Here is a 26674-nt window from a genome sequence, read left to right on the forward strand (position 1 = left end):
GCTGTGTAACTTAGATGCTTCCCTTCCTTTCTTCCTCTGAATGTGTAGGAAATATAAGTAGATTGGATTGTCCTCTAAGGATGTAAGATAACTATCTGCCTTGAGAAATTGTAGGTATTTCATCCTGTTGTGATCCAGTCTGCCTACGTCTTATCTCTGAATAGAAGCCACYGAAGCAGAGACTGGTCCATCTTTTATATAGTATGCAGCTGGCTGGCCTTCTCTTGGGAAATGGTTTCATTGCCCTTCGAATTGTCAAACACATTTTAGAATTTGGAGTTTTGTAACCGTGATACTAAAACCAGACACTGAATCGTGGTGGAAAACACTTTCCATTCTTCATGTTGAATCTGGGCCTCTCTGCAACCAAGAACCAGGCACAGAGCAGGCATGCTTTGCTCAGAGTTATAGCGCTCAGTTGAAAATGCGATGGCATGGAGTTCTCCCACCATTGCTACATCAGAAGATAGTTGTCAATGTAATCATATCTAAATTTTGGCTTTTTCTGAACTTAAGAGTGCAGAACCTGTTAGCCTGGCTCTGCATTGCAGTGGAGCTTTGATAGGAGATAATGCAGTTCTAAGCAGTGATGGAACATGCTGGGATTTTGGTGGACTGGACCCCACTGTTAAATTGTATTTAATTGCCTGGTATAAAGTGGATAAATACAAAACTAGAAACACATAAATTTTGTGCAAATATGTATTTGTAGAACTTATTATTTTGTTGCTTAATGTAGTCCTGTTTGATGTACAGGAGACTTTTTATCCATACTGTAGCACATTTCTGGCTTCTTTGTGCATATTGAATGCTTGTTATCCTCTTGATATCTGCCAAATAATCACATAATCACATCTTTAGTAGTTTATACTTTTCCAAAATGTATTATTCATTGTTTTATGAAGTTGAGTGGTCACTGAGAGATTTTGGTTGAGCAGGGCTTTTTTTGTTATTGAATTTCAAGCTTATCAGTAATAACTGCCGTGACAGTGGTAGCAGATTGGATAGGAGTGGTCCTGGAAACTTGTATGTGGAGTAAAGAAAAGACGACTTTCTGGTGTTATATCTGTCTGAGGTGCTAGTGCTCTGTGGAAAAAGTACCAGGCTTCACAAATGTTCTACCTTTTTTTTTTTTTTTTTTTTTTTTAAACAGTTTTACGGGGATTTCATGTGCAAGCATTGATTGACACTGAAAATGGCATGAACCTGGTTAATTTCAGTGGGAGTCAGATCAGATTTATTAATACTGCTATACTTTTGTAATAGTTTGATAAAGTAATTTGTAATGTGGTTAAAATACAGGTAATACCTTCATCTAAAATGTGCAAGTTGGCCTCCTGTAATGATGGCAGTCAACCTAGTGTGAGTTCTGCTTCTGCTTTTCCTTTACCTTTTCTGTTTTGTTTTGTTTCTGGTTTATGGCATGAGACATATTAGACATGTAAAATGCTGGAGGAGTAAGCTGAATGAAATGGCAAGAATCTGTGTTAGCATGAACTTGTTACTGCTGCAGACTTTTCCGGAGAGGTGCCAGAGCAAATGCTGCACCAAAGCAAATTCTCTTGATAGTTCCAGACATCTGTAAAACAAGGACACTTGTATATCTTGTAGTGTAACTACAACTGAAATATTAAGATGAAAAGAGAATTTTTTTTTTGTATTTTAAAAATCAGCTGCAAGAATAACTACTGCTTATTATGACATGATGAAAGTGAGTTTACACCCCACTATGCCTTCTTTGAATGATTTCAGATGTATTATAACAAAAATACAGGTCTAAAGCATGCTTTAATACCAGTGGGTGTAAATACAGTCACATTTTTATTTCCTATTCAAATTCATTATTTTAATCCCTGTCAGATTCATATTTGTGGTAGTAATGTGCCCTGCATGGCAAGTGCTGAGAAAACGTTTATAAAAAGCTTTGCCAAAGGAGCCTGTTGACTATATAGACTACAGTGACTTTACTGTTGAGAATCTTCATGTGTTTATGGAAAAAAATAGACACTAGTTAAGCATGTCTGATTTGTAGATTTTGTTGCTCAAATACCCAAGTTACCTAATAACTCTAAAACATTAGATACAGTAGCACAGCAGTTCTGTTGATAGGCTGGCAAAGAAGCAAACATGACCACTCTTTACCATCTGTTTATAACGCTATATAAAGACAACCTTACTGGTTGCCATGGAAACCACCATTTCCAAAACCACGAGTATTTGCTTAAATTCTCAAGCCTTCCAAAGTCTTCTGATGAAAAAGAATAGAAAATCTCTGAAGTTTTCCTGTAATTTTTTTCTAACAGTTGCTTTGCTGTAAAATGCTCTCAGCATTTTTTTTGCTGTATCTTGTTTCATAACTTTAAAGTATGCCGTTCATAACTTAATGAGCTTATTTGATGCTTAGCGTTGATCCAGGAAAAGAGGGTAGATAGTTGCTGTGTTTTGGGTTTATCTTTGTAAAAGGAGGCTTTTCTCTTCAAACTAGCCTGATTATGATATTGACACAGTGGAGTGGAAACTACAGAATTYGGATGAAAGTCAAAAATGGAAATATTTCTTACCTGAGTAAAAGAACAGAGATCTCAGTTAACGTAGCCAACTGACTGGGTCTTGCTGAGAAGAGACGCTCTAGAATTAATAATCTAGAGAAAAACATCAAATGAAGATAATACTAGTAAGTGTGATGATATTATGGGTTTGTCTGTATTATTGGTAGTTGACTTAAAAATGATTATTTTTTTACTTTTTTTATTTTTATTTTTTTTTACATAAAAGGAACCTTTGAAAAGCCCTTGATATATAGTATTCGGAAGTATATACATTTATTGTAGGATCTCAGAGTATTTCTACTTCCCATTTGTGACTGTACGGTACATATAGCTGCCTTGCTTCTCTCTTAATTCTCCACTGTGTTTTAAGGTTTTTTTCCCACCAGTATATGAAAGGCTTCTACTGTGTATAACCAGGTAACTTCAGCAGGCACTGACAAGTGTAGAGTTTTTAGAAGAGGTGCTGCAGTTAGACAAATGGCACAGGTTGCTTGTCAACCATGGTATTGAAAAGTAAGATTTGTATTTACAGGATTCTTAGTGTGTATTTGGACTAAGCGACTTACATTAACTGAAAACAATTCACTGAAGTACTGAACTTTGAACCTCTACATTTTTCACTGCTAGTAAAGAGCCTTCAATGTTTTAAGAGAATAAGTATTTATAATAGATTCATCTGAATAATGCTGAATATCAGYTAAGTTGTTATAGAGCAATATTGTTGCATAGGAAAGGTTACAAGAACTTTTTAGATCATTCCATAACGACAATGCACATTGTAACGTTTTTGCCTTTTTGTGTTTCATCCATTTGTAAAACATGCTGTGAGCATTTTTATCATGAGATAATGGCCAGGAGTTGACCTATTTCATTTTGCATTTCCCCTGGTAGAGTTTATTTAATGCAAAATACATTTTTATGACAGGCTTTACAATTACAATATTGCTCAAGTGACACTGGACTTCTAGAGGTGTCTGAATTCATTAGCCTTGGGAAGCTAATCATCCTTCTGTCATTCACAGAACTCTTCTTGAATATTTCTGTTCCTTTCACTGCTTATTCCTGCACGCCAGAAAGCCCCTTTTCAAAAGAGTAGTCTTGTGCTTGAGTAGACCTGTTGATATTGGTTGGCAGTGGGGTGCTAGACCTCCCATAAAGCTTAAATAAAGTAAATATTGATGGAGAATTCAGACACACAAAAATTAGTCTTCTGTCTAAGTATTTGTGGTTAGAAAAATAAGGGTGCCAGTCCTGCAAGCTGCTGCTGCTTGCGGTAATTGCACTCAGACACTAACTGCATTTTTTGCTATTAGGCAATTGCCGGCCTGCTAACCACATCATATTCCGAGATCAAGTCAAACACTGACCAGGAAAAACAGCAGAGACTGGTAGTTGATATTAAAAAAACAAAACAAAACAAAACTTTTTTTCTATGTGGTGTCTTTAGTGTCATCCTTGTAGGTAGTCCTTTTTGCCCTGCCCCCACCACTCATCAGATCTGGGATGGGGAGCATAATACTGTTTAAAAGAAAAAAAAAAAAACAAAAAACACATGCACACACAAAATACCCCCCCCCCCCAAAAAAAATCAACACTCTTATTTCTCAGCTATTGATGGCTATAAACAGGATATTGGTGTCCCCAAGTGTGTTTTTGTTTGCTTGTTTTTAGTGAGTATATTAAAAATGTGCAACATAAAACTAGTTTGTATGTATCGGCTTGCATGTAAGTTTTTGGCCAGCTGTATATGGGAGAAAGCTACAAAACCTACCTACAGCTAAAATGCATTTTCTTTTTTTTTCCTGAATAATTAAGCTTTGAGATCACATCTGATTGTAGCTGCCCTTATTCTTATAGTCTTTTTTTCAGTGTCTGTAATAGGCTGTCTTCAGATTCTAAATGACTATACAACCTAAAACCAACCCTGCTGAAACTTTAGTTAATTGCTGTATTTTTTCATCCAGTTGAAAAAAACTGGTTGTCCTCTTTCTCTTACCAAGCAAAAGTCTTTCCCCTTCGTCCTCAGTTGCTCATAAATTTTGCAGAAAATTGGACTTTAGAGGGTTTTTGTTTTGTTTTTAAAGGCAGCTCTTCTGATCCCTAATCCTAGGGGATGAGCTGTCATAAAGGAAATAAGTACGTCAGAAGTTCTGTAAAGTAATATGCAAATATGCACTTGCTCTTCGTGTTAATGATTCAAATAACCCTGCATTTAGCAAACAGTAAATCTAGTAGAAATGAATGGTAGACTGATACAGATGTCTAAGTGGGGTTCTACAGGCTCCAGAGAAAACCTTTTTCTTTCAGGATTTCTAAGGCTGTATGAGTTTCTAGAAGCTGTAAATACTAAGATACAATAAACTGACAAGAAACCAAGGCCAAGCRTCAGTATTTGCTTTGTACCTGCCCAAATACCCATAGTTTCTTAAGCTTGGTCTGTATGACCCCATTCAATTTTCTTAAATCTCCACCACCTTTCTTTCTTCCTTTTTTTTTTCTTTTTTAACTTTCTAATTCTTATAATCTCCTAGAAGATAACATCTTTTGTAACCATAGCTGAGCTCAAAAGGTCACTGGAATTTTCTTTTTGAAAGTAGTACGCTGTATGGGTTATATACAGAAGTCTGAAGAAATAAGTATATGTACCAGCTCCAAGAAGAGTCCAGTCTCTTTTCTGAATTTGAAGGGTACTCTTGACTTTTCCTAAAAGTCCTTCAAAATTTTACATCTTAAGTTTTTGGGGTTTTTTTTCTCCTAATAAATTTGTTTTGAGAATGATGTAACTTGCTTCTTCAAGTTCTGTGCTCTTCTGTCATTCTAAGCCTAGCTTTCGAAACACAGAATTTCCGTGAAGGTCACATTTAATAAGCAATGCAGTGGTGGAACTTGGCATGGAATTTTTCACTTTTAATTAAGAAATGTTTTTTCTTTTCAGCAAAATCTTGTGAAAACTGAGCAACTATTTTTTATTCTCATAGAGCCATCCRGGTGGTTTCCAGTCCAACATTCTGCTCAAAGCAAGGTCAACACTGAATTCAGACCAGGTTGTTTAGGACTTTGTCCAGCCTGGTCTTGCAAACCTCTGAGAATGGAGCTTCTGAAACCTCTTGGATAACCCGTTCCGATGTATACTTATCTCCATGGTGATTTTTTTTCCTTCCCTGTTTCAGTTCATGGCTGTTGTCTCTCATCCTCCTGTCATACATTGCAGTAAAGAGCCTGACTCCACCATAGTAACCCCCTCATAGGTGCTGGAAGGCTGCTACTGTGTTGTCCTGGAGCCATCTCCAGGCTGAACAAGCCCAGGTCCATCAGCCTTTCCTCAATGGGCAATTGCTCCAGCCCTGACCGCCTTGGAGGCCCACTGCTGAACTCACTCCGGTTTATCAAGATTTCTCTTGTACTGGATGCAGTATTACAGATGAGGTCTAACGAGTGCTGAACAAAGGCAAATAATCACCTTCCTCAGTCTACTGGCTATGTTTCTGTTGATGCAGCCCAGCAGTTTGTCCTCCTTGCTGCCGGGGCCTGCTGTCCACTGGGACGCCCAGGACCTTTTCAGCAGTCCTAGTCAGTCTGCAGAGGGTTAGTCCGTCCCGGGTGTAGGACTTTGCATTTGTCCTTGTTAAATTTTATGAGTTTCTTATGATCTGGCTGTAAGTTTATTAACGTTTTCTAGATTTTGAATCTCTATTCTAGAAGTTGCAACCTTCTTCCAAGAGAAAGCAGCTGAGGTAGCAATTGCTATGTTTCTACTCAGTTTGTGAAGAACATATTAAAAAAATTTTAAACATACCTTATGTGGATTTCTGGGTAGAGCCAGAACCTAGGACACTTAAAAACCCAGATTTCATGTAAGCTGTGTTTTAAGTATAAGTTGAGTCATCTTTAGTCGCTCTCCCCAACAGGCGAGGTGTCTGAGAATTCATAAAGCAAGCAAAATTACTTGAATGTATAAAGTTCTTTGACTGCATCCTGAAAAATGCTGCCATTTTGGCTGAACTGAGCATTTTGCGGTCTTGTTAGTGATTCATGAAGTATTCTTAAGGCTGCTAGCCAGACTGAAACACGCAAATAAAAAATTTGCTTGTGTAACTTATTCCGTGACTCCTTATCGCAAAGTGTATAGCCACAGAGGTAGAGACAAGAACCCAGAGTCTTCAGGCAAGTTTCTCACCAGGGCTACAACCTCTTGCACGTGATCGAGTTGCTATTTTGACTTAGTCTTAACTGTCCAAGTATCGCATCTTGTGGTGGTCAGAGTTATTCAGAAATTGCATTATATAATAAGTGAACAGGTTATGCTACTTCTGAATTGCTGTGTTTTTGCTTGGATGAAGAGCCACTACAGAGACAGGTGTCTCTAACTTCTTTGTGCCATTACGCTCTATTGTAAATACTCTATTTGCATTCTGTCTTTATGTTCGCACTCTAACTTCTTGTTGGCTTTATATTACATTGTGCTCTTTGTGTCCTTTACATTCTTTGTCTGTGAAATCTTGTGTTTCTTTTTGCGCAGTGACAGGCTGAGCAGAAATGCTGCTTAGAAAGGCATCTCTTGTAACCTGCTGTCTGCCGCGCTAGGAAGAACACCTTCCTGCAAAGTGAGAGGTGTGAATTTCAATTCCCCGGAGCCCGACCTGATCCAGGATGCAGGTTGTCTCTCACTGGATAGAGATTTTAATTGCTAGACTGTTACATTAAAAAAGGAGCCTCATCACCAGCATAACCCCTTTTCATGTTTTAAAAAAAAMCCACCCTGAACCCAAAACTTAATTTCTGTACCCAAAGAGAGATTTAGTTGTCCAAGCCAGGAGTAAGTTTCAGAAACTCGGAGGTGATCCTCTGCAGCCTCCAGTATGTGTTGAAGTCCAGGCAGCTCATGGACTTCAGAGCCGTCCTTCTTTGGATCATTTTCTATGGCCAGGTGATTATTTTGAATCCCGTTCTTAAATTCCCTTCTCTCCGTATGAAGCAAGTTTGTCTTCTCTCCCCTGCTCAACTGAGTTCAAAACACTTGACATGGCAAGGCTGATCTCTTTATAGAGCTGGGTCTTAGTCATCACAGCAGATCAGTATTTATATCTTTAATGGATTTTGAAGATACGCTGTATAGAGAGGGATTGTATACAGCCTTGAAATTTCAATAGCAGGTGAAAATAAGTGACTGTAGACTGCCTTTAGCGTACACCAAATATGTAATTGAATGCTCTATTTAAATATATGCATATTTGAATGTGATCATATGGTCTTATGGTGAATCATGAGAGTCAAATTTAAGTCCATATGTAATACAGTGGTTTAACTTCTGTTTAAAAAAGAGTATGTTGGAGAGTTTTTCTTATTTACTTCTGGCAAGTCAGTAATAAAGCAAATTGGATAAAAGGCCGGAGGCTAGTAGAACTCCTGCCTTTCTAATAAAGGAGCTGGCGGTCTTGCTGAATAGCTCGATGGCTTACCTCTGGCACTAGATTTAAAACTGTTGATTGTAATTAATTAAAAAGAATATATATATATATATATTTTTTTTTTTTTTGAGATATACCCTGCACCTGCAACCATAACTATATCCTGCTAACCTGTCTGACTGCTGAGCAAAATAGATGTTACTTTCCCTGAATGGAATAGATTTAAAATTGTGTTTACATTATCACATCTGGGATTGTCAGTTTGAATAGAGCTTTTTTTTTCTTAACAGTTTTTATTTCAGCCAAAAACTAGCCTGTGTTTTCATTGACATGATCCTAGGCTTATAAATTTTCTCCATCAGCATAATTGATTTTGGTTGTGTGTTAYGGACTCTTTTCCAGCTGCTTTTTATTAGAGCTGTGTGAACAGGTGACTTCCCCCCCCCTCCTTTTACTCACCATCCAGCCCGGGAAGGGGAGGGGAACAGCTGAGGCGCACCCGGGATCTCCTCTCTGTTTCCCCCTCTTTCCCCTTTGGAGTGAAACAAAGCTCTTGCGACCCCCAAACCAAACCATTGCTATTATTGCCGGGATGCTTTCAATAAAATCCAGCTTTACCAGATCCCCAGAGGAGGCAGCAGGACGGTGACTTGTTCCCTTCGACCCCTACCCGGCAGGCCAACGGTTAGAGCTTATCATTTTGTTTCGACTGGAAATTTGTTCTGTATTTTTAGTAGTTAAATTTCCGCATAGATGTATCCTGTTCTGTTACACCCACTTTCAGAGTTGGTTTATTTTACAGTTGCCCATGTTTTTTTCTGCTATTTGGTACCATGCTGTTTTATCCATGTCCACYCACTTCCCTGCAGTAACCGTTGTATTTGCTGTGTTTCTTGCCTTTGTTTAATTTCACAGGATTTAATGAAAAAAGTGGTGAGAGCATGAGCTGTTTTTTCACCTCACAGTCTTCTCTAATGCAAATAATTTTAAATCTTTGTGGTATTTGATCAAGATTGCTCAATAAGAGGAATGGTGCTCGCAATAGATACTGTGGGGATTTTTGATTAAAAATTGGAATTACTGGTGGAGTTAAACCACTGAAAATTACTGGATGTTAATCTCCAAACTGCAAAGCCTGCTGAAATGGCTCTGCACAGGGGGAAACACAAAGCGTTTGGGGGAATGCTCATGTTTGCTTGATTTATTCTGCGCAGCAGACGGACTCTGGTAGTAGGAGGTGTCATTTGTGGCACATTAGCTATTAGCCAGTGTCATTGCCTGAGTGGGTGGTGCGAGTCCCTTGTGGCTCTACGGYGTCGCACTGCGCATGTTTCGGAGCTTGGCTCCTCTCCCCGGTGCTGCAAGATGACTTTTTTTTTTTTTTTTTAATGCAAAGTGTTCTGTATTTAAAGCTGTGAATCTGCCAGTTTTCAAATAGGTTATTTTGTCATGTGGATAATAGAGTAGATGCTTTTTTGCCAAATTCTTAATGTTTTGCAAGACTGGGTCATTGTAGTGCATTTGACTCACCTACCTTTTTTGGTACGTGTTCCCCTGAGGACGAAGTATGTAATTTTCAAGATACAGCAAGCAAAATTACACTAATGTGACTTTTTGGATAGCCTGTGCATATACTCATGGCGTGCAGCAGAGGTTTTCCGAGTCTCAGCTTGGTGCATATATCTTTTTTGTGTGCACAATTCCACTTGGGTTGCTCTCAGTTCACTTTTTTCCCTAGAGGCACCTGTCTTCTGCCACATACCCATCAAGCCTRATTGCACCATCTGGAAGACTTTTGTGTAGCTGTTACTTGTGCAGAGTATCTCCTGGGAGCTGAATTCAGAATGTGAATGTGACCCCTGAAGCCATGTCAAGTAGCTGCAGTAGTTTCTGGTGTCTAAAGGATGATCACCGTAGGCTTTATTTGTTTCAAGTCGAATGCGGTTTGCTTTAGTGTGGATATGTTACATGTCAGTAACACAGCTTCAGTGATGTTTTTGAATAGAATTAGACTTTGAGTACTGGTTTGGTGATATATCTATATAGAAACTCCTGGCTAACTTTACACGCAAGCCATATGTAACATATAGGTTATATCAACAAATTAAGGTGTTGGAACAATAGGCATCTTGTTCCTTATTTTTACAGCTATAAGTCCTGTCCTTCCCCCATCTCTCTGCGCTTCCTTTTAATAATTCTCTGCTGATGAGGCATTCTTGCTAACATTGTTGCAAGCCCCTGAACAGCTCCGAAACAATTGTTTTGTTATTGTTTATAAATATGCTTAAGTTTTTCACCACAACTCTCTCTCTCTTTTTTATATATATATATATATATATATATATATATAATATATTTTATATATATATATACACACACCTCTGTTCGTCCCCTAATTTGAATCAGGTAAAAGCACTGTGGTGGTTTGTTTGTAGCAGTTCCTATCCAGGCTGTGGCTCATTTGAAGGCCAGTGCTTTATAATTCTCTAGTGGATAGCTTTCTCCTCTATTTTCCATAAAATCATGTGCCTTGGCAAGCTGTTGAGCATTGGGCATTAAAACCAAAATATTCTGATTTTATAAAATTATCACCACAATTTGTTACACATTTAAAAAAAAAAAAAAGAAAAAAAAATAGTATTCATACATCATGGGATCCTGCATATAGTAAGGCACTCTGGTTTCACCAGCACACACGTGGGGAAAAAGAGAGTACCAGTAACTTTTTCCTAAAACCTGTTTTCTTTTAAAATGATGAAATTCTGAATGGCACTGAGGAAATACGAAGACTATATTTGCGTTTAGTTGCATCACCTGTATAACTTGTGTGCTTATGAGTAATGTGGTCAACTGAAGCTCAAGCCAGAGAAGTATTTATACCACTACAAACAGTCAGGAATTCTGTATACAGGATATTTATATGGTATATATTATTCCAAATATGTATTTGCTGTTTTTTTTCCAGAATAGTTTAATGTTCATTGAGGCTCTAACTTTGGATATCTATAAAATTTTAAATGGTTAACTGTCATGGCTGTTTTATGTTAACTGTGTTAGAGAATATTGGACTGAAGCTGTCTAGAATTAATCGCTTAGCATAACTTGCTTAGCATTAGTAGCTAAATCTGCTGAAGCCTCAGGCTATGAATTTTTACCTAGATAAGTAAAAGGGGGCCCCAGAGCCKGTTCAAGCTGGAGGGATAAAGAAGTTGCATGGACAGCAGGAGTAGCAAACCTTGAAGATAAGAAAGGAAGCAGCCTGCCTAGAGGCAATGAAGGGGCCCAGTGAAGAAGGGGAAGACCCCAGACCTAACTATTACTATTGGTCCAAACTATTGCTTAAGGGGTGGGGAATTTAGATTGTCAGGGTATAATTGCCCAGGGATTTCTTTGTTCAGGGTCCCTCTTCGGAGGCACCCAGCTCGAGCTGTAATTACAGAATCACAGAATCGCTGAGGTTGGAAGGGACCTCTGGAGATCATCTAGTCCAACCACCCTGCTCAAGCAGGGTCACCTAGAGCACATTGCACAGGATTGCATCCAGGCGCGTTTTGAATATCTCCAGAGAAGGAGACTCCACCACCTCTCTGGGCAACCTGTTCCAGTGCTCTGTCACCCTCACAGTGAARAAGTTTTTCCTCATGTTCAGATGGAAGTGTCTGTGTTTCAGTTTGTGCCCATTGCCTCGCGTCCTGTCACTCGGCACCACTGAAAAGAGTCTGGTCCCATCCTCTTGACACCCTCCCTTCAGATACTTGTACACGTTACCGCACATGTATCATTAAATTTTATTTCTCTCCAGTCTGACTTCGAACTTCTGCCTCAGCAGGAACCTAGGGTCGGACCCTGTTATGGAGGCCGGCGAGCCTGATTTTCCATAACAACTGCACATTGCAATATTGTAAGAAAAGTTATTTATTTGTGTGGTTAGTGAGAATGAAGATGCGTAAGTCATAAATTTGCAGAATGCCAAAGGCAAGCAGCTTTCCCTGTCTTTAAATCCCTCGCTACGTGTGCCTGGTAAGCAGAAGGAAGCTGTGCACTGCAGCACTGCAGTGTCTGTTCTCGAGAACAGTTCTTTAACTTTGCAAGCCTTCCTCATTGCAAATGGTTGGGAAATCCTGCACAGTCAGTATGCAAGAAATTGTTGTGTGCTGTAGGAAAGTTATATCGTGTCTTTCTTTCACTGGTTGTTATGCTGGTTTTACTCAGTTTTTTTTTAAAAGGGTCTTTGAGGACAGAAGTAAGAGCTGATGACTTGTGACATGGTTTCTTCTCAGGATGCTACGTGACAATCTCATGTGCATAAGAGCTAAAGTCCATGCTGAATGGCTTTCACTGAAGTATTAGTTATCCATGTTCTCATAATTTCCAGAAGCATTTTGATTGGTTAATTTTAAGATAGCTAGCAAGGTAATGCATTATTTTCTATTCTTGCTTTAGTGCTCTGCTAAGAGAGATTAACATTTAATCACATTATTGCAGATTAAGACTGGTGGCTAGTGCTGCTTCAGACTAAATTTCAGTTTTGACTTTAAATGTTTGGAATCCCTGTGGTCCTTAAAACAAAATTTGCGCTCTCTTTTGAAAATTTAGCAGAGGTTGATGACATCTTCTCTAACACGATGGCTCTCAGGGTTGCTACAAACGTAGTGGTGTAGAGCCAGCCAGGCTAGTGGTGCAGCACACCTAACCTGGGCCGCCCAGTGAGCCTGTGGCTGAGCAGTGTGGACAGATTAGAAAGGCAAGAACAAAAAACTGCAGCTTCATTTGGCTGATTGGGCCCCCCCAGAGCTACAAATGGTGTGGGCAGTGGTGGAGGGTCATATCGCCTTCCTCATGTGTCAGTCACCGGTGACCAGTGTTTCCAGGGTGCAGCTGCATCCAGAGAGCCTTCGGGAGCTCAGGGCTTCTTTGGAAAGAAAATAGAAACCTGGGATAAATGCAGGTGTGAATTTCAAGTTCAGTAGCTGCTCAGCACTAGCTGCCTGCACAGATACTCTTTATTCTCCATGGAGAGCTTTTAGAGACACTTGGGTTAGTCCGTTTCTCCAGCACTGCAGAAACCGTTGTAAAGACTCAGCAGGAGTCAAGGTTTTATTTGCAGCAGCACAAGAACTTTCACATGGAAGGATGCTATTTAAATGATGCTTTTTAAAAAAATATTTATGTCTGTGAAAATGAAATAGTATATTGAAGATATGTCTGCATTGTGAATTGTRTACATGTAATGAACAAAAATGCAAACTAAACTTCTAGTGGCATCCGTTGTATTCTTTATTCAAACATATTTCTAAGATAGACATCTTAAATTTTCATTCAGCTGTTTTAAAGACAGTTCTGTTTCGCACTAATCACTGAAAAATAAAAAGTTATACTCTGGAATAAAATGGGTTGAAATGCTTAGTAATCTGTGGTGTAGTTTTTATGATTTGTTTAGCAAGTGTTTGGATGATGTCAGAGAAATGGGCTCTTATTTACTGGAAATGAGTTTACAAATTTAACAGTATCTGGAATATATTATCCTTTCATCTGAATATTTGGCCTTATTAATGATAATGGGAAGTAGAAGGTGGCTTTGACAAGGACAGAAGGGATGAAATTTGAGACTCTGCAGGCCAAAAGGAAAACAAAACTTGTTTTAAAATAAGTTAATTTCTGAGATGGCGCATCTTAATGGTCATTCAGCATTTCTTTTGACAGAAATGGTTCTGGAGGGGGGGGCTTCTGACCCCAAATTTAAAGATACAACATTTGAAACAGTTCATTTGTTTAAAACAAACTGTTAGCCTGTCTTTACTTATTTAACTTCTTGTATCCTTTTTTCATCAGCTTTTGTGTATTCTATTCCTAAAATCTTAGCCACGTTGTGTTTATTGTGCAGTCTGATAACTACTCTGATCTAAACACTTGTATTTCAGAAGATTATAGATCTTGGTTGTACTTTTCCTCTTTTTCTTTTCTTTTCTTGAAGTATCTGGGTTCTTTTGGCTTATTCATGTGTCAGAAAATGAACTGAAGTCTCTTATGTTCCCGTTACAGTATATCATACTGAATTATTCTGAAATACTCCTTTTGTGACACCTTGACAGAAATGCAGGACATAGGCTACTCCTTGGAAATAAACAAGATTTAATCCTGAATACTCATTTTCACCTGTAGTAGTAATATTTCATTGTAAGTTATGGGTAAAGGATGGCAAAAGATCTTGATTAGTAACTGCAGCTTATTTCCACGGAGATGTGAATATTAGAGACTCAATGAAATGATGGCACCCCGAGGTCCAAGTATTTCTATTCCTCTTCTATATTACCAGTGAAAATGAATTGTGAAAAACCTGCTTTTTTTCTTCCCTTTTTGCAGGGGGTTTGTCTACGATAGCCGGAATAATTTACAGATGCGAGGTTTGGTCATATTGCTTATTTCAAAAGCAGCAGGACCCAGCACAGCAGAACTCTCTTTCCAGCCCAACATGGTCAGTGGAATTTACTCCAGGTATGTAGTAATTTCCTTTAGTGAGATATACCAAGTTAAATTTGTTAAGCAACTTTAAGATGATCTGAAATCACTGTGAAGTCACCTGAATAGCTGCTAAGGAAAATCTGTACTTACATAATTACAAAAGTTGAAAAACAAAAAAAACAAACGAACTTAAAATAGCAAGATGTAAATACATGTATGAAATGACTGCTCTAATTATTCTGGTTTTGTCCCTCAGGATTATTATAAGCTTTCCGCAGTGAAAACCTTTTCCTACTCTTTGTATAGCTCTTATAATAACCATGCCCAAATCCTAATTGGGTTTCTGGGCACAACCAAAATAAAAGCATTTGAATGAAGATAGTTATTTGAAAGTTTTTGTAAAAAGGTACTCAGAATCAAAAAGATAAGATGCTAGAGATGCTTTTTTTAATTAATTATTTTTGTTTAAAATTACTTAGGTGTTACTCAGGTACACCTATTTACTAGAAATTTCAGAGTCAGGTTGCCAGTCTTGTGGAATGCCAGGTAGCTTCACTGAGCACACAATTTTTACTGTAGTCCCCTTAAAGAATATTTTCCCTAAAACAGCAGTGTAGAATAAAGCTTTTTACCTCTCAGGTCTTGAAGCAGAATTACTGAACCTACCATTAAGTTTTCTCAGGTTCCCTCTGGGATGGTTTAGCTTCATCCAGTCCAAACCTGGTTTTTTTTTTCTTGTTTGTTTTGTTTTTTTTTTTTAAGTATTTAAGGTAAACATATTTAATACTTTTAATGATAATAATCAAAAAATAGTGGTTGCTCTTTTGTATGTTTGACAATTAATTGTCCCACTGAAATAATAAGTAATGTAATGGGATATAGTTGAAAAATTATAAAAATTCAAATTTTCAAGTCCTTTTGAAAATTTGATTGTTGCTGGTTGAGGGAACAGACTGTTGCTGCATTTGGCATTTTCAGTTAATTGTTTTTGATCACTGTGATATATTAAATGAAGATGCACAAACTTACTGGCCTGTTTGTATCCTGATCTGTTGTAGAAGTGCAGAGATAGCAGTGTAAAATTGAAAAGACCAAAACAAAGCCCTTTATTATATATAATATTTTAAGATGGACGGGAGGGGGGAGGAGAATGTGGAGGGGACAAGGGTGGGGGGATGAATGAAGAGAGAGGAAGAGAGAGAAAGAAAATGTACATGAATTGGGAAGGACAGAAATGACAGTAAGTAAGAAAGAAGACAAAAATATAATAAAGGTTGTTACTGAGAGGCTGTGTTGTTCTTTTAGCTGTTTAATTCCATTCTTGTTTGGTTTTGTCCTTAATGTCCCCATAGGGTTGTAAAATTTTTATATTTATATGCAAATGATGCTGTATGAAAGTGTAATTCTAGTTAGTTAATTATAGTACAGGAGGTGTTGTAGTTTGTTTTCTAAATGATGAAAAAAGCTCATCTTAAATGTGCCCTATAAAAGGAGAGGAAAAGCATTATTTTTGATAAATGAGTTTTTGAGTATGATGATTCTGAGCATGGAGATAACTTTTGAGCACTTAAAACTGCCATTAGAAAGGTGACTAGTGGAAGTATTTATTAGGAGCAACTAAAACCTTGAATAATAATGAGCCAGTTGGTATAAAAGGACATCGTTGGAGCTATGCTAGTTAAACCAGCTGAAAATCTAAGTTTAAGCACAAGTTAATAACCATTATAATATTTATGTTAGAGTTATCAAGGCACTCCGGAAAGTTTTGAACACTCCCACACAGAATATTTAAGGTTCAGTACTCTCTGCAAAAGTGATGACAATGGAGTTGTTAATTCAAATAAATTTTCAGTGAAACTTTAAATCTGTAGCATGGTGTAAATGTGGGCAAACTGGGCATCTAGTAAAATGCTGGTTCATTGTACCATTTTGTGCTGTAGTGGGCCAGTTCTTGCCCTCCACTAAAGTCACGGTGGGATTTGCCTTTGATTTTGGGCTACTTTCTTTTTTTAATGAGTTTGACTGTGTGCTTTTCCAAATACACAATGGGTCTTGTTTCTACTTTTGACTACTATATAAAACTAAGAGATCAGGCAGTCTGTAAAATTGTGATCTTAAAGGGCCTTTGTGATTGTTTTATGTATTACAAATRATGTTTTAAAAACTGCCTTCTCCTGAATAGGAACCAAAGACATTTTCCCTTAGTGCATTTTTGTCTGCTGTCTTAGTTACAGTGTAATTATATATGGTGTATATGTTAGAGATATATATCACAGGCATAGTATATCCCTCAGTGATCTGAATAAATGTACTTACTCCTTTATTGTTCATATGCTTCTCCAGCTTGGGAAAGTATTTTTTGGAAATAGATTCTTAGAGATTTTCAGTTCAGCTGTAAACTGTACAGCCCTTTTTGTTGCCATGCCATATAATTACTTCATCTTTATATATAATATTTTGCTGGAAGTATTATTTCTGGCGCTGTAACGAGCATCTTCATTGCCTGATACTTATGGGCTGTGAACATTATATTGTGGACTGTTAGCTATTGGATATGGCTCACTTGATCTTAGAGTAGTTAGTAGTGATTAATTAATGGCGTTCCTGAAATTCTAGCATGAACGAAGTTGTTCCAGTACTCGTCGGTGATTACACCAGCCCAGTCTTTCTTTTCCTACTGTTTGTGTTGGAATCAGCTCCTGTGCTCTCTTTAAATCTTCAGTGCCACAGTGAATAGCCAGTTTACATCAGTCCATTATATCTTGTACTGCAGTAAAAGTATAATCTGTGAACAGGCAGATGTAGGAGAGAAGTAGTAGTGCCATAATTATTTAACTCAGGGGAAAAAAAGCACAAAAAAATGTGATGGAGTTTTTTCATCTTGGAATGAGGCATGTTTTGCATAACCTTTTTTTCCTCATTTCATATTCTTGAATCAAAGTATAAACAAGCAGTACAATAACCGTAATTAAAATAGAAAGCCATTGAGAGCTGAATTTGGAATAGTCCAAAACTTCCGTCTTTTTTTTTTCCTATTCTCCTGATCTCTGGTTGTGTCAGTGCTTTGGGCAATTGACCCAAATGTATAAAAATAGATTAACTAGCACATCTGTTCTTTACTGGTACACAATGGAGCAAAACCGATGCCTGCTACTGGAGAGGGATCCTTGCCAGAGTAAGGGGGATTACAGTTTAGGTAGTTATAGGAACAGGGCTAGTGTAGCGATATGACGCTGCCTRTGGCCAGCATTGCCTTCAGCTATAGCACCTCATAATTTGCAGGAGACATGATTTGCCCACATTAAGCTGGGGTAGGGGGCATTATATGCAAAGATAGTAACTGCTGGTTGCCTTAGGAGCCATGCTGAAGATAAGGAGGGAAGTGTCACAGAAGTCTGCTTGGTGAGCTTTACTCTGTACTGCCATCTCCCTGTCAGGTTGCCAGAAACCCGACTCTCTATCCCTATTGGCAGGGACAAGAACCTGGCTTTACTTCCAGCTCAGCACCAGTGATCCCCAAAGAGGAGAAGTAGAAGCATGATAAATGGCCCTGTTTCAGCTGCTGAACAGGTTTCCTAAAGTTGTAACTTTCTGCCAGTGTCCTACACTTTAGGAAACTATTTCCTTGGCTGCAGAACCATGGCAAATGTAGTGATGAAGTACAGTGCTCATTCACAACAGATTGTGTCAGCAATATCACGTAAAGGTTGATGTCACTGCCTGTACTCAACCAAAGTTTGTACCCTGTATTCCCTTGGAACTGCTATTCTTTCTCTGCTGAAGAGAGAACAGAACTCACATTTGGGTTTATGCTGAATCTGAATAATTATAATTTATCGTGCTAAAAGCTTATAGTATCAGAGGACACCTTAGATCTGACACTGGAGCCCAGAGCTCCATAAGAGCTTTGAGACCCATTTCCTATCTTGTGATTATGCTAGAGTCTGACACTTTCTCCATTGACTTCTTTAAGAGCAAAACTCATTTGGATAGTCAAGTGTGCAGCTTTGCTGTTCCTTTACTCTGCTACTGGAAGTGAGATTTTTTTTTTTAATTGAAGCTCCAGAACCATATGGTTTCTGAACACTTGCAGCTTGATGCTTTATACCTGAAGCCTGATTCACAGCTGAAGATACAAAGACTGGGTTGGGTCTGCTCACTAAAGACCCAGAGGGTTTTCTTTTGCTGTTCCAGTTTGGCATTACTGTTCACTACTGGCTGGAGACTGAGGAATCTCCTTGGCTCTATATATTGACTAATAAATTCCTCATGTAGCTTCTATATTGCAGCTTAAAATGCAAGTGATGCTAAAGAACAAACTTATACCATGTCTTCAAGCCTCAGTATCCTTTGCTTTAATTCAGTAAGCTACTTTCTTCCCTCTCTCATGTTTTGCCTCTTTTTGGCTACTAGTGCCAATTTCAAAAGTATCCTCTAGCACTGACACCATTGCTTCAGCACTGCAAGTTTCTTTGGATACTTGTCAGAGATTTAAAAAAAAAAGTAAATCATTTTTTTTCAGTCAAATCTGCCTGCGTATTCACATTGTAGATCCTATGGGTCATTCACAAGAAGAAAAAGCCTTTTCATTCTCTCAGACTCAGCGCGTATGTGTGTGTGCGCACAGAGTAAAGTATAGAAAGTACCATTTCAGATCCACACTAAAGACTGGTAAATGGACTTTACTACAGATTGGTGCCATGAATACTAGACTCTGCTCATGCCTGTTCTCCCTCAGAATTATGCAGCTGGCCTTTAAAGCTCCAGGAATTCATCTCTTGCAAGATGAACATGCATTCTTACAAGAAGAGGGTGCTCACTGCATAAACGTGTCTCTGAATCACTTTACTACTTGAAAGAAACGTGGTAGTACCACGGAGACATAGGTCATAAAGATATATTCCTGTTCCCTAGTGTTTCAGTAAAAGTGCTGAAACAGTATTGATGCTGCTTCCCAGAAAAGCCCATTTGCAGTGGGAATGCCTGTGTACCTGAGCCACCTGAGACTACAGCTAGCACCAGATGCTATCTCCTTGTTATGAGGATGGGTCCTTCGCTCACCAGGTTCCAGTAGAGATTCTTACTAACTGTCCTGTCTTGGAACGCTTTTTTTTGGACCCCTCTCTGGTTACAGAGTCATGGATATGTCAAAGTCATTTGGTTCTCACCAGCTCAGTTCTAAAGGAACACTGATTTGCAGCTTAAAGGTCATCAGGAAATACCAGATCTTAAACAGAGGCTTCATTCATCCGCTGGTTACTTTTTCTCTGGATGTTGCTCCAGTTCCAGGGAAGTCAGGATGGGGTAGGTGTCATTCTGAGGATGCTGAGACAGAATGAATGAGAGGACATACTGCTCTGTCTCTTTGTGATTCCATCTAGTTTGCTTACAGCTTTTCTTTGCTACATATGAAAACAGAGCTTTGCCTTTGCTCAATTTCCTTCCCCTAGATTCCAAAGAGCTTTACATCATCTTCAGATAATGCCTCTAGATCTTCCCTCCAGGCTAAACCACATGCTGCTGATAATACCTTTAGGTTCATAGGATAATTCAAGTTGGAAGGGTTCTCAGGAGGTGTGTAGGCCAACCTCCTGCTCAAAGCATGGTCAGCTATGAGGTTAGACTCCATCTAGTTCCCTTCATGAAGGTCAGGTCTTTCCAGGAAATAGTCTTTTCCCCAAGGTGCTAATAACCAAAATGTGGTTTAAACACGAGTGAACTCCCTTCCCCCTGCCTTTAGCTTCATGCTCTGTGTTTAATGCTGTAGTTCACATGCTTAAAATCAAGAAGCTGCACTGATGTTGTTAGAACCTAGCCTGATAGATGTCCTTAAGGTTGTTTGCTGAGAGCTGAAATATCCAAAGAAAAACTTTACTTCCCCCTATTTTGAAAATTAGTAGTATGAGCTGTTTGAAGGCCTGCTATGAGAACAGAAGCGTAAAGCTCTTGTCTGTCTTGGGGGTATTCCACCAAAAGTCATTGTGTATTGGTGGAGATGCTAGGAATCTTTTCCATTCCTTGTAGCTGACAACTAGCCATCTGCAGCTCTACCTGTTCTTTCACTAAAACCTATGCCATAGCATTACAGAGGTGATGATGTGCTTTTTAGACCAGTCTTTAATTGCTGTATATGTGTGAAAGACAATCAAGCTGTCTCCATGAATCCTTCAGACCATAGATATGGACTAGTTTAGTCAAAGGTGCAGAGAGATTACTGGAGTGCTTTTGAGATTTGCAGTCTGCACAAATTGACATTGATTTGTTGAATTGCCTTCCGCATCTGTCCTGGACTGCTGTTGGACTGGGATTTTATGGGTGAGAGGAAACTGAAATGGAAACTCTGCTTTTGTATAATTAGTGTAATGGCATATGAGGTGTGAGTGCACCTGCTCTGGAGATTGAGAGAATCCAAAGGTGTCTCACTTCAAATGATAAACAGCATAAATACTCCATGTGGGTGTGCACCTTGGGCTTCCAGAGAGCTCCAATTATTGGTAAGTAACCTCAGTCCTGTCCCTGTGAATGGGACTGAAGAGCTGAGAGATGATACTTCTGTTCTTGACTCATAAGGCTGTTGTCACATCTCCATTTGGAGTAGATGATTACAGCAGCAAAGGGTTTCTTTCTGGTTTAGGACCAGATAACAGTTATTCTGRCAGAGGAGGTCTTCTACTATATAACCTCTACCTTCATTTGCTCTGCCCCTCCAATAAAGTTTTTCAGCAAATTCTTTATACTGTAGATTGTCTTAAAGATGTTTGTATTTTTTTTAAGTGATGTTTTAAATGCTTTGGAACTGAAATGTGAGTGCCTGTATGTAAATCTGTATTTGTTTAATCAATAGGCCTATTCAAGGAAACCAGATAGTCTCCCTTTAAAGGGAAGAAAGGAAAATACAAATCCATTACAAAGCTTCTAGGCTAATCAGCCATGGCAAACATTAGTAAATTTTAGTGTAGCTAAGATTAATTGTATTGTTAATGCAGTGACACTTAGAAGTTGCCTTGACCTGTTAGCTACTAAATTTTTTAAAAGCTGCCTTTTTACCTCGCATGGACAAGCTTTCAGCTTTTTATTAAAACTAGCATAGGTTCATCTGAGGACAAATTCTATTTGAGGATTATTGTAAAAGACAGAGCTCAGGTTAAATAAAATGAAAGAATCATCATACAAATGATGATTTTTGGTACCTGCAAAAATACAAACATGAGCATGTGACTTTTCATCTCATCTTCTGGCCTCACCCTTTTTTCAGTTCTGTACTCTGAACTATAGTGTTTGGAAGATTGGATTTGACTGTTTCTTACCTCCATATTTTGCAGTAAATAAATGATGCCCAGCTTTACAATGGACTCGTGTACTGTCATGTGAAGAATACATCTGTATTTGCAAGAAGCTTTTTTTCATTACTACTTGCCTGAGTTTACTGGTAAAGGAAAACAAAATTGATTTTTTTTCCCTGACTTATTGCAATGCAGAGGGAGTGGCTGTGAACTAGAGTCTGGGAGACTTCCTGCTGCATTTCACTTATCCCCATCAGTGTTGTAAATCATGATAGAACATGTTTAAATAAAATAAAAAGCAAGAAATGAGAAAGATGTAGTAAGACCAGTAGTGTATGTAGGAACTCGAACAAAACTCTTAAGAAGGCAGAGCTTTTTTTCTTTTGTATGGTGTAAGTATTCAGACTGGGAGTTTTAGTGCAGAATAGCTGTCACACTTTAAATTCACACTGGTTTATGCCACACAAGCCCTGAGTCTCAGCTGCAGATATTGCAGAGATTAATCTTATTAATGGAAGTGCTAATTGGTGTTTGACTTCTAATTATAGTACCAATAGGCTATAACAATCAATCCTCACCTTTACTGAGGCACATTAGGACTCTTTATCATAAAAATGATTTCCTTTGGGACTTACTCTTCTTATTCCCATCTTCTGGAAGGCTGGCTTTCAGCAAAGGTGCAGTATCCCAACTAGCATGTGCTTTTGAAGCTTAGCTAATTAACTGGTAGAGAAAATGCATAGATCTAAATATTCAATATCCATTTACACTAAGTAGTGTGATGTTCTTGACAAAAGTATTTGTTTGAAAGATAATGGGAGAAGTATCTCAAAATATGAGCAGTGATGTCTCTTATATTCTTTAAAGAATGTATAGTTTTGTTTCCCAAACCTTGGTAGATTTTCCTTAGATTTTATTAAGAGAAAATCTGAGTGATTATTTTAAATTATTCTGTTTAGTTTTTGCTACCCAGGATAAATCCTTTGAGATGCTTCATCTCATTTACAAGATGAGTCTCAGGAGATGAAAAGCACATACAACTTGATTACATATTCCTATTGATCATCTTCCACCTACAAAAAAAAAAACAACTCCAAATACAAATCTAACAGTATTACTAATTCATTACAACCAGTACTTTTCTTCATTAACTTTTTATTGTTTTCAACATACACAGCATGTGCAAATACAGCAATTACATGTTGAATAAGAAAAGGAAGGCCTGTCTCTGTACAGTGTAGAATAAATCAGAAGGCACTGCAGTAGAGCTTGTCAAAGACTGTGGAGAAATACGGAGTAAAATCTTGTTCAAAATAAATCTGTTGAGCACCAGATAACCGAGCAAGATAAACTCAGTATGTACATTACAGAGGTTTGAAGGGGATGGTTTTGTTTTGGGGGGAGAGATGTGGGGAGAGATGTTTTTGGCTTTTTGTTTATTTTTTAATTTCTTTTTAAGGCAATAATTTTCATTATCTTAGAATTTACAGTAGGGATGGAGTAGGGATGGCTTACCTTGGAGAAACCGTAGCGCTGTCTGTGGTCCTGTTCCTGGAGCTTCCTGCTACGGCTGTTTGTGAAATGACTGCTGGACTGCCACGATTTGCAGCATAATACATGAAATTTGAGCAGCACTGATGGCATTCGGCAGCGAGTCAGTAGCAGCTATGTGAGCAATACAGTCCTGCCTTCACCTTAGTGGGAGGTTTTCAAAGAGCCACCAGGTGAACTGGTGGCAGCAGAACCTAGCGCAGCCTTCCTCAGGCAGGACATCCTCATGCACCAGAGCACTCAGCTAGAGCTGTTCTTCGGTCTTTTGCTGTAGGATCATGCAATAACAACAAAATTCTGCTCCAGAACTTTAAAGTTTTCTTCACAAATATTATTTTAAATATTTTAAAGAGAAACTTCCAACCATCAGCTAAGCGCAAACTAGCACAGTGATGAAAGCACACAACAGCCCTGAGATAGGGGAACTGTTTCTCCCTCAGAACTACGACATCAATATGACCAGCTGTTTCACAGCAAAGTTTCTAAGTAACTGTATGCGTGTAGTTTACTTGTTCTGCAGTCCCAAAATCTYTCCCACACTTTCCCATATGCTAAAAGCACCAGCTGTCCCCTACCCAGGCACAACCTCTTAACTTCACCCTTGACAAATTTTATAATGCAGTTATGCAGTTTCAGTCCAAATTTATTTGATACAAGGAAAATTTTGGCTATATGAAGTTAAATATTACAAGGCTTGTTCTACCAATTTATTAATGTTCTTATTTGATTCAATCAATACTCTGGTACAGTATAATTGAAGGTATTGCAGAATTTTCCATCTGGTGCGGTGGAATGAGGACAAGGTCCTCAATATATTCCACAAGTTTGATCTAAAATGTGTACTGATCTTTGGCATATTTGGGCATGTCTGGGGAACATGTTGTTTCTGTTGTGGTGGTAACAGATTGTTTTGGGATTGAGTAAAGATAAGAATGGGTCTGACTACTAATGAATGATACCCTCCTAGCTCAAAATGTATCCTTTACTACTTACAGTTCATAAGTCTGTATAAAGATTACACAGTCTCCATTTGCTTCCACTAGTTATAATGGGATGTTCTAGACTTGATCACATTATGTATTACATGAGTGAACCTTTCTGATTGCTTCACTGGATTCTGGCCTTTATCCTTCGGTAGATTTTTTTTGTAGAATTTGACAGCTCTGAGATGCTTTTAAAGTAAAGAAAAAAGAAGCATATTATTGGAGATGACTTTTCTTCTAGAGAAAATATATATCCAAGTGTTCTTCCTTTTGACTGGAAATTCACAAATCCCTTTAAAATATTGTTGGTTTACTGAAGACTTTTAAAATAGGAGGTTGCTTTCACTGTGTGTTAATTTATCCAAAGACTAGCTAAGAGCAGGATAGTCAGGGGCATTGTTTGGCTGGACAGAGAAGCTTGGTTATTTGTGCTGTATTCCAATACAAAGGCAAGCGTGCAAGTACAACAGATAAGTAGATTAGGAAAGCATAACGAAAGAGAGAAACATTACCACTTGTTGTAGTGCTATAGCCAGGATTTTCTAAGGTCATAAGAGAATTTTTTAGCATGTTAAACAGGAAGCATGGCAAGAATAGATTGCCTAACAACCCTTAGGGTGTGTTTTTGTTGTTTTGGGGTTTTTTTTGATATGCAGGAAGAAAGAGTTCTRAGTTGGATTCTAGAAAGAATGTCAAATTAAGTTTCTCATTTCAGAAACTTTATGAATTTTCTTCTGCAGGTGACAACTGGATTGGGAAAAACAAATTATTGGACTGACTACCTTTTAAATAGGCATTGACTCTGAAATGAAAGTGCATGCTGACATCTTCGTATGGTAGATGCGTACCTTCACAAACAAAGTGTTTTTTCTTTGATGAAATGCTGGAAGGGAAATTACTAAGGAGCAATAGAAAGGGTTAACCTGAGGAAAATGACTCATCAATAAAATGAGTTATTCTTGCAAAAGCATTTTTGATAGGTATGAGTTAGTATTTCAGTAGACTGGAGCGGAGAACTTTAAGATCCTTGTTATGTTGCACCTTGCCTATTAGAATAAGAGGAAAGGTAAGTTGTTACTTTAAGTGAATTAAAAGATTTTGGGTATGAATGGATTGCAAGACTCTAGAGAAAACCAGATTTGAGGATCGTGGTTGCATTCTGGGTTTAAGTTACTAGAATTAAGATGACAGTGTTCAGTGATATGAGAACAGAAAAAAGGAGGTAGAAAACTGAGGATAAAGACTTCAAGAYGGTATTCTAACCATGTTGTATTTGAGGAGGTGGTTGGGCAGCAATAAAGAGAAATCAGAAAGATCCCTTTTTTTTTCTTTTTTTTTTCCCCCTAAGGCTAGCAGCAATTGGAAAAAATTCTAATCAGCACTGACAGCATGATTATGGAATGTGTTTGGTGCACATGAAATTTTGGGGAAGTTTGATTGCCAACCTTTTGAAGTTCATTGAACTATTTGCAGTTGTTTTCCAAAGACTTAAGGCTAAATTTGAGTAAATTTTTGTGGAGAGAGAAGATGCAGCCAAAGTTGTTCATCTGATATTTCCAAAAAGGGAGAAAACATAATAGTTTCCAGTATTGCACAATATTTCTGATTCCTTTCTCCTAATTATTATGTTTCATCAAAACTGTGTTCTGTAGAAATTCTTTTATAGTTGAGATTCCATTTTGGCTTCTGATAACTACACAGCAAGACCAATACAGAAAGTTCAGCTAAATTCATGTGTTACTCCATGATTTTCAAAGAAGTCAGCAAATTCAGGTTAAGTAAAACCACAACAGCAGTCCTATTTTATGRACTCAGGTAGGAATTCTGCAGAAATTAAGTTTGTTCTTGAAGGTGGTTTATTAGCATATAATTGTCTCTGCACCATTACTTACTTGGGGTTAATGTTCCTTGAATTAGTTGATATCATTTTACTCTTTATTAAAATGTGTAGATAGAATCATTCTGGGATGAAAGGACCAAAGAATGAAAGGATGAGATTTTCAGATATCTTAGAGAACTCGTAAATAAGGTTAGAAAATAAGATGGAGTTTGGGCCACTGGTATAATAGTGGGGGGGGGGTTGCCTTTTTTTTTTTTTTTTTTTCCAGAGAAAGACATGTTTTCTCAATCTTTCAAGATACTCTGTTTGCAAAAAATCAATACTGCTAATACTGATAAAACTTTGCTGACAACAACAGCCCCAAATGCTTGTTGTTATGCTGATAAGGTTCCCGAGGCAGCCATAGCTGCCTTGCTCCAAAAGGCTTGTTAGCATTTCTTGCTGGTGGGTCCACCAACACACCTGGTGTACGGGGCAAGGTCTCGGAGGAGCCTGCCGTCTCCCTTTAACTGTTAGTCTCATTCCTTATACATTGCAGGCAATATCCATCTGCTGCGTACTTCTGTTTTGCAAAAAAGTAAAAACATTCCTATCATAA

The 26674-nt window shown here is 38.1% G+C and overlaps 1 protein-coding gene across 1 annotated transcript in view; it reads left to right on the forward strand.

Moving 5' to 3' along the window:
• Nucleotides 1-26245, forward strand: part of LOC112977293 (decaprenyl-diphosphate synthase subunit 2-like) — a 67164-nt gene extending 40919 nt beyond the window's left edge. The window contains exons 2-3 of the mRNA XM_026089485.1: nt 14321-14452; nt 24977-26245. Of these exons, the coding sequence (XP_025945270.1) occupies nt 14321-14452; nt 24977-24980 (136 nt within the window). The 3' untranslated portion in view covers nt 24981-26245. The remainder of the gene's footprint in view (nt 1-14320; nt 14453-24976) is intronic.
• The last annotated feature ends 429 nt before the right edge of the window (nt 26246-26674 follow it).

This window comes from Apteryx rowi, unplaced genomic scaffold (genome assembly GCF_003343035.1).
Source record: "Apteryx rowi isolate R43461 unplaced genomic scaffold, aptRow1 scaffold_819, whole genome shotgun sequence".
Lineage (NCBI taxonomy): Eukaryota > Metazoa > Chordata > Aves > Apterygiformes > Apterygidae > Apteryx > Apteryx rowi.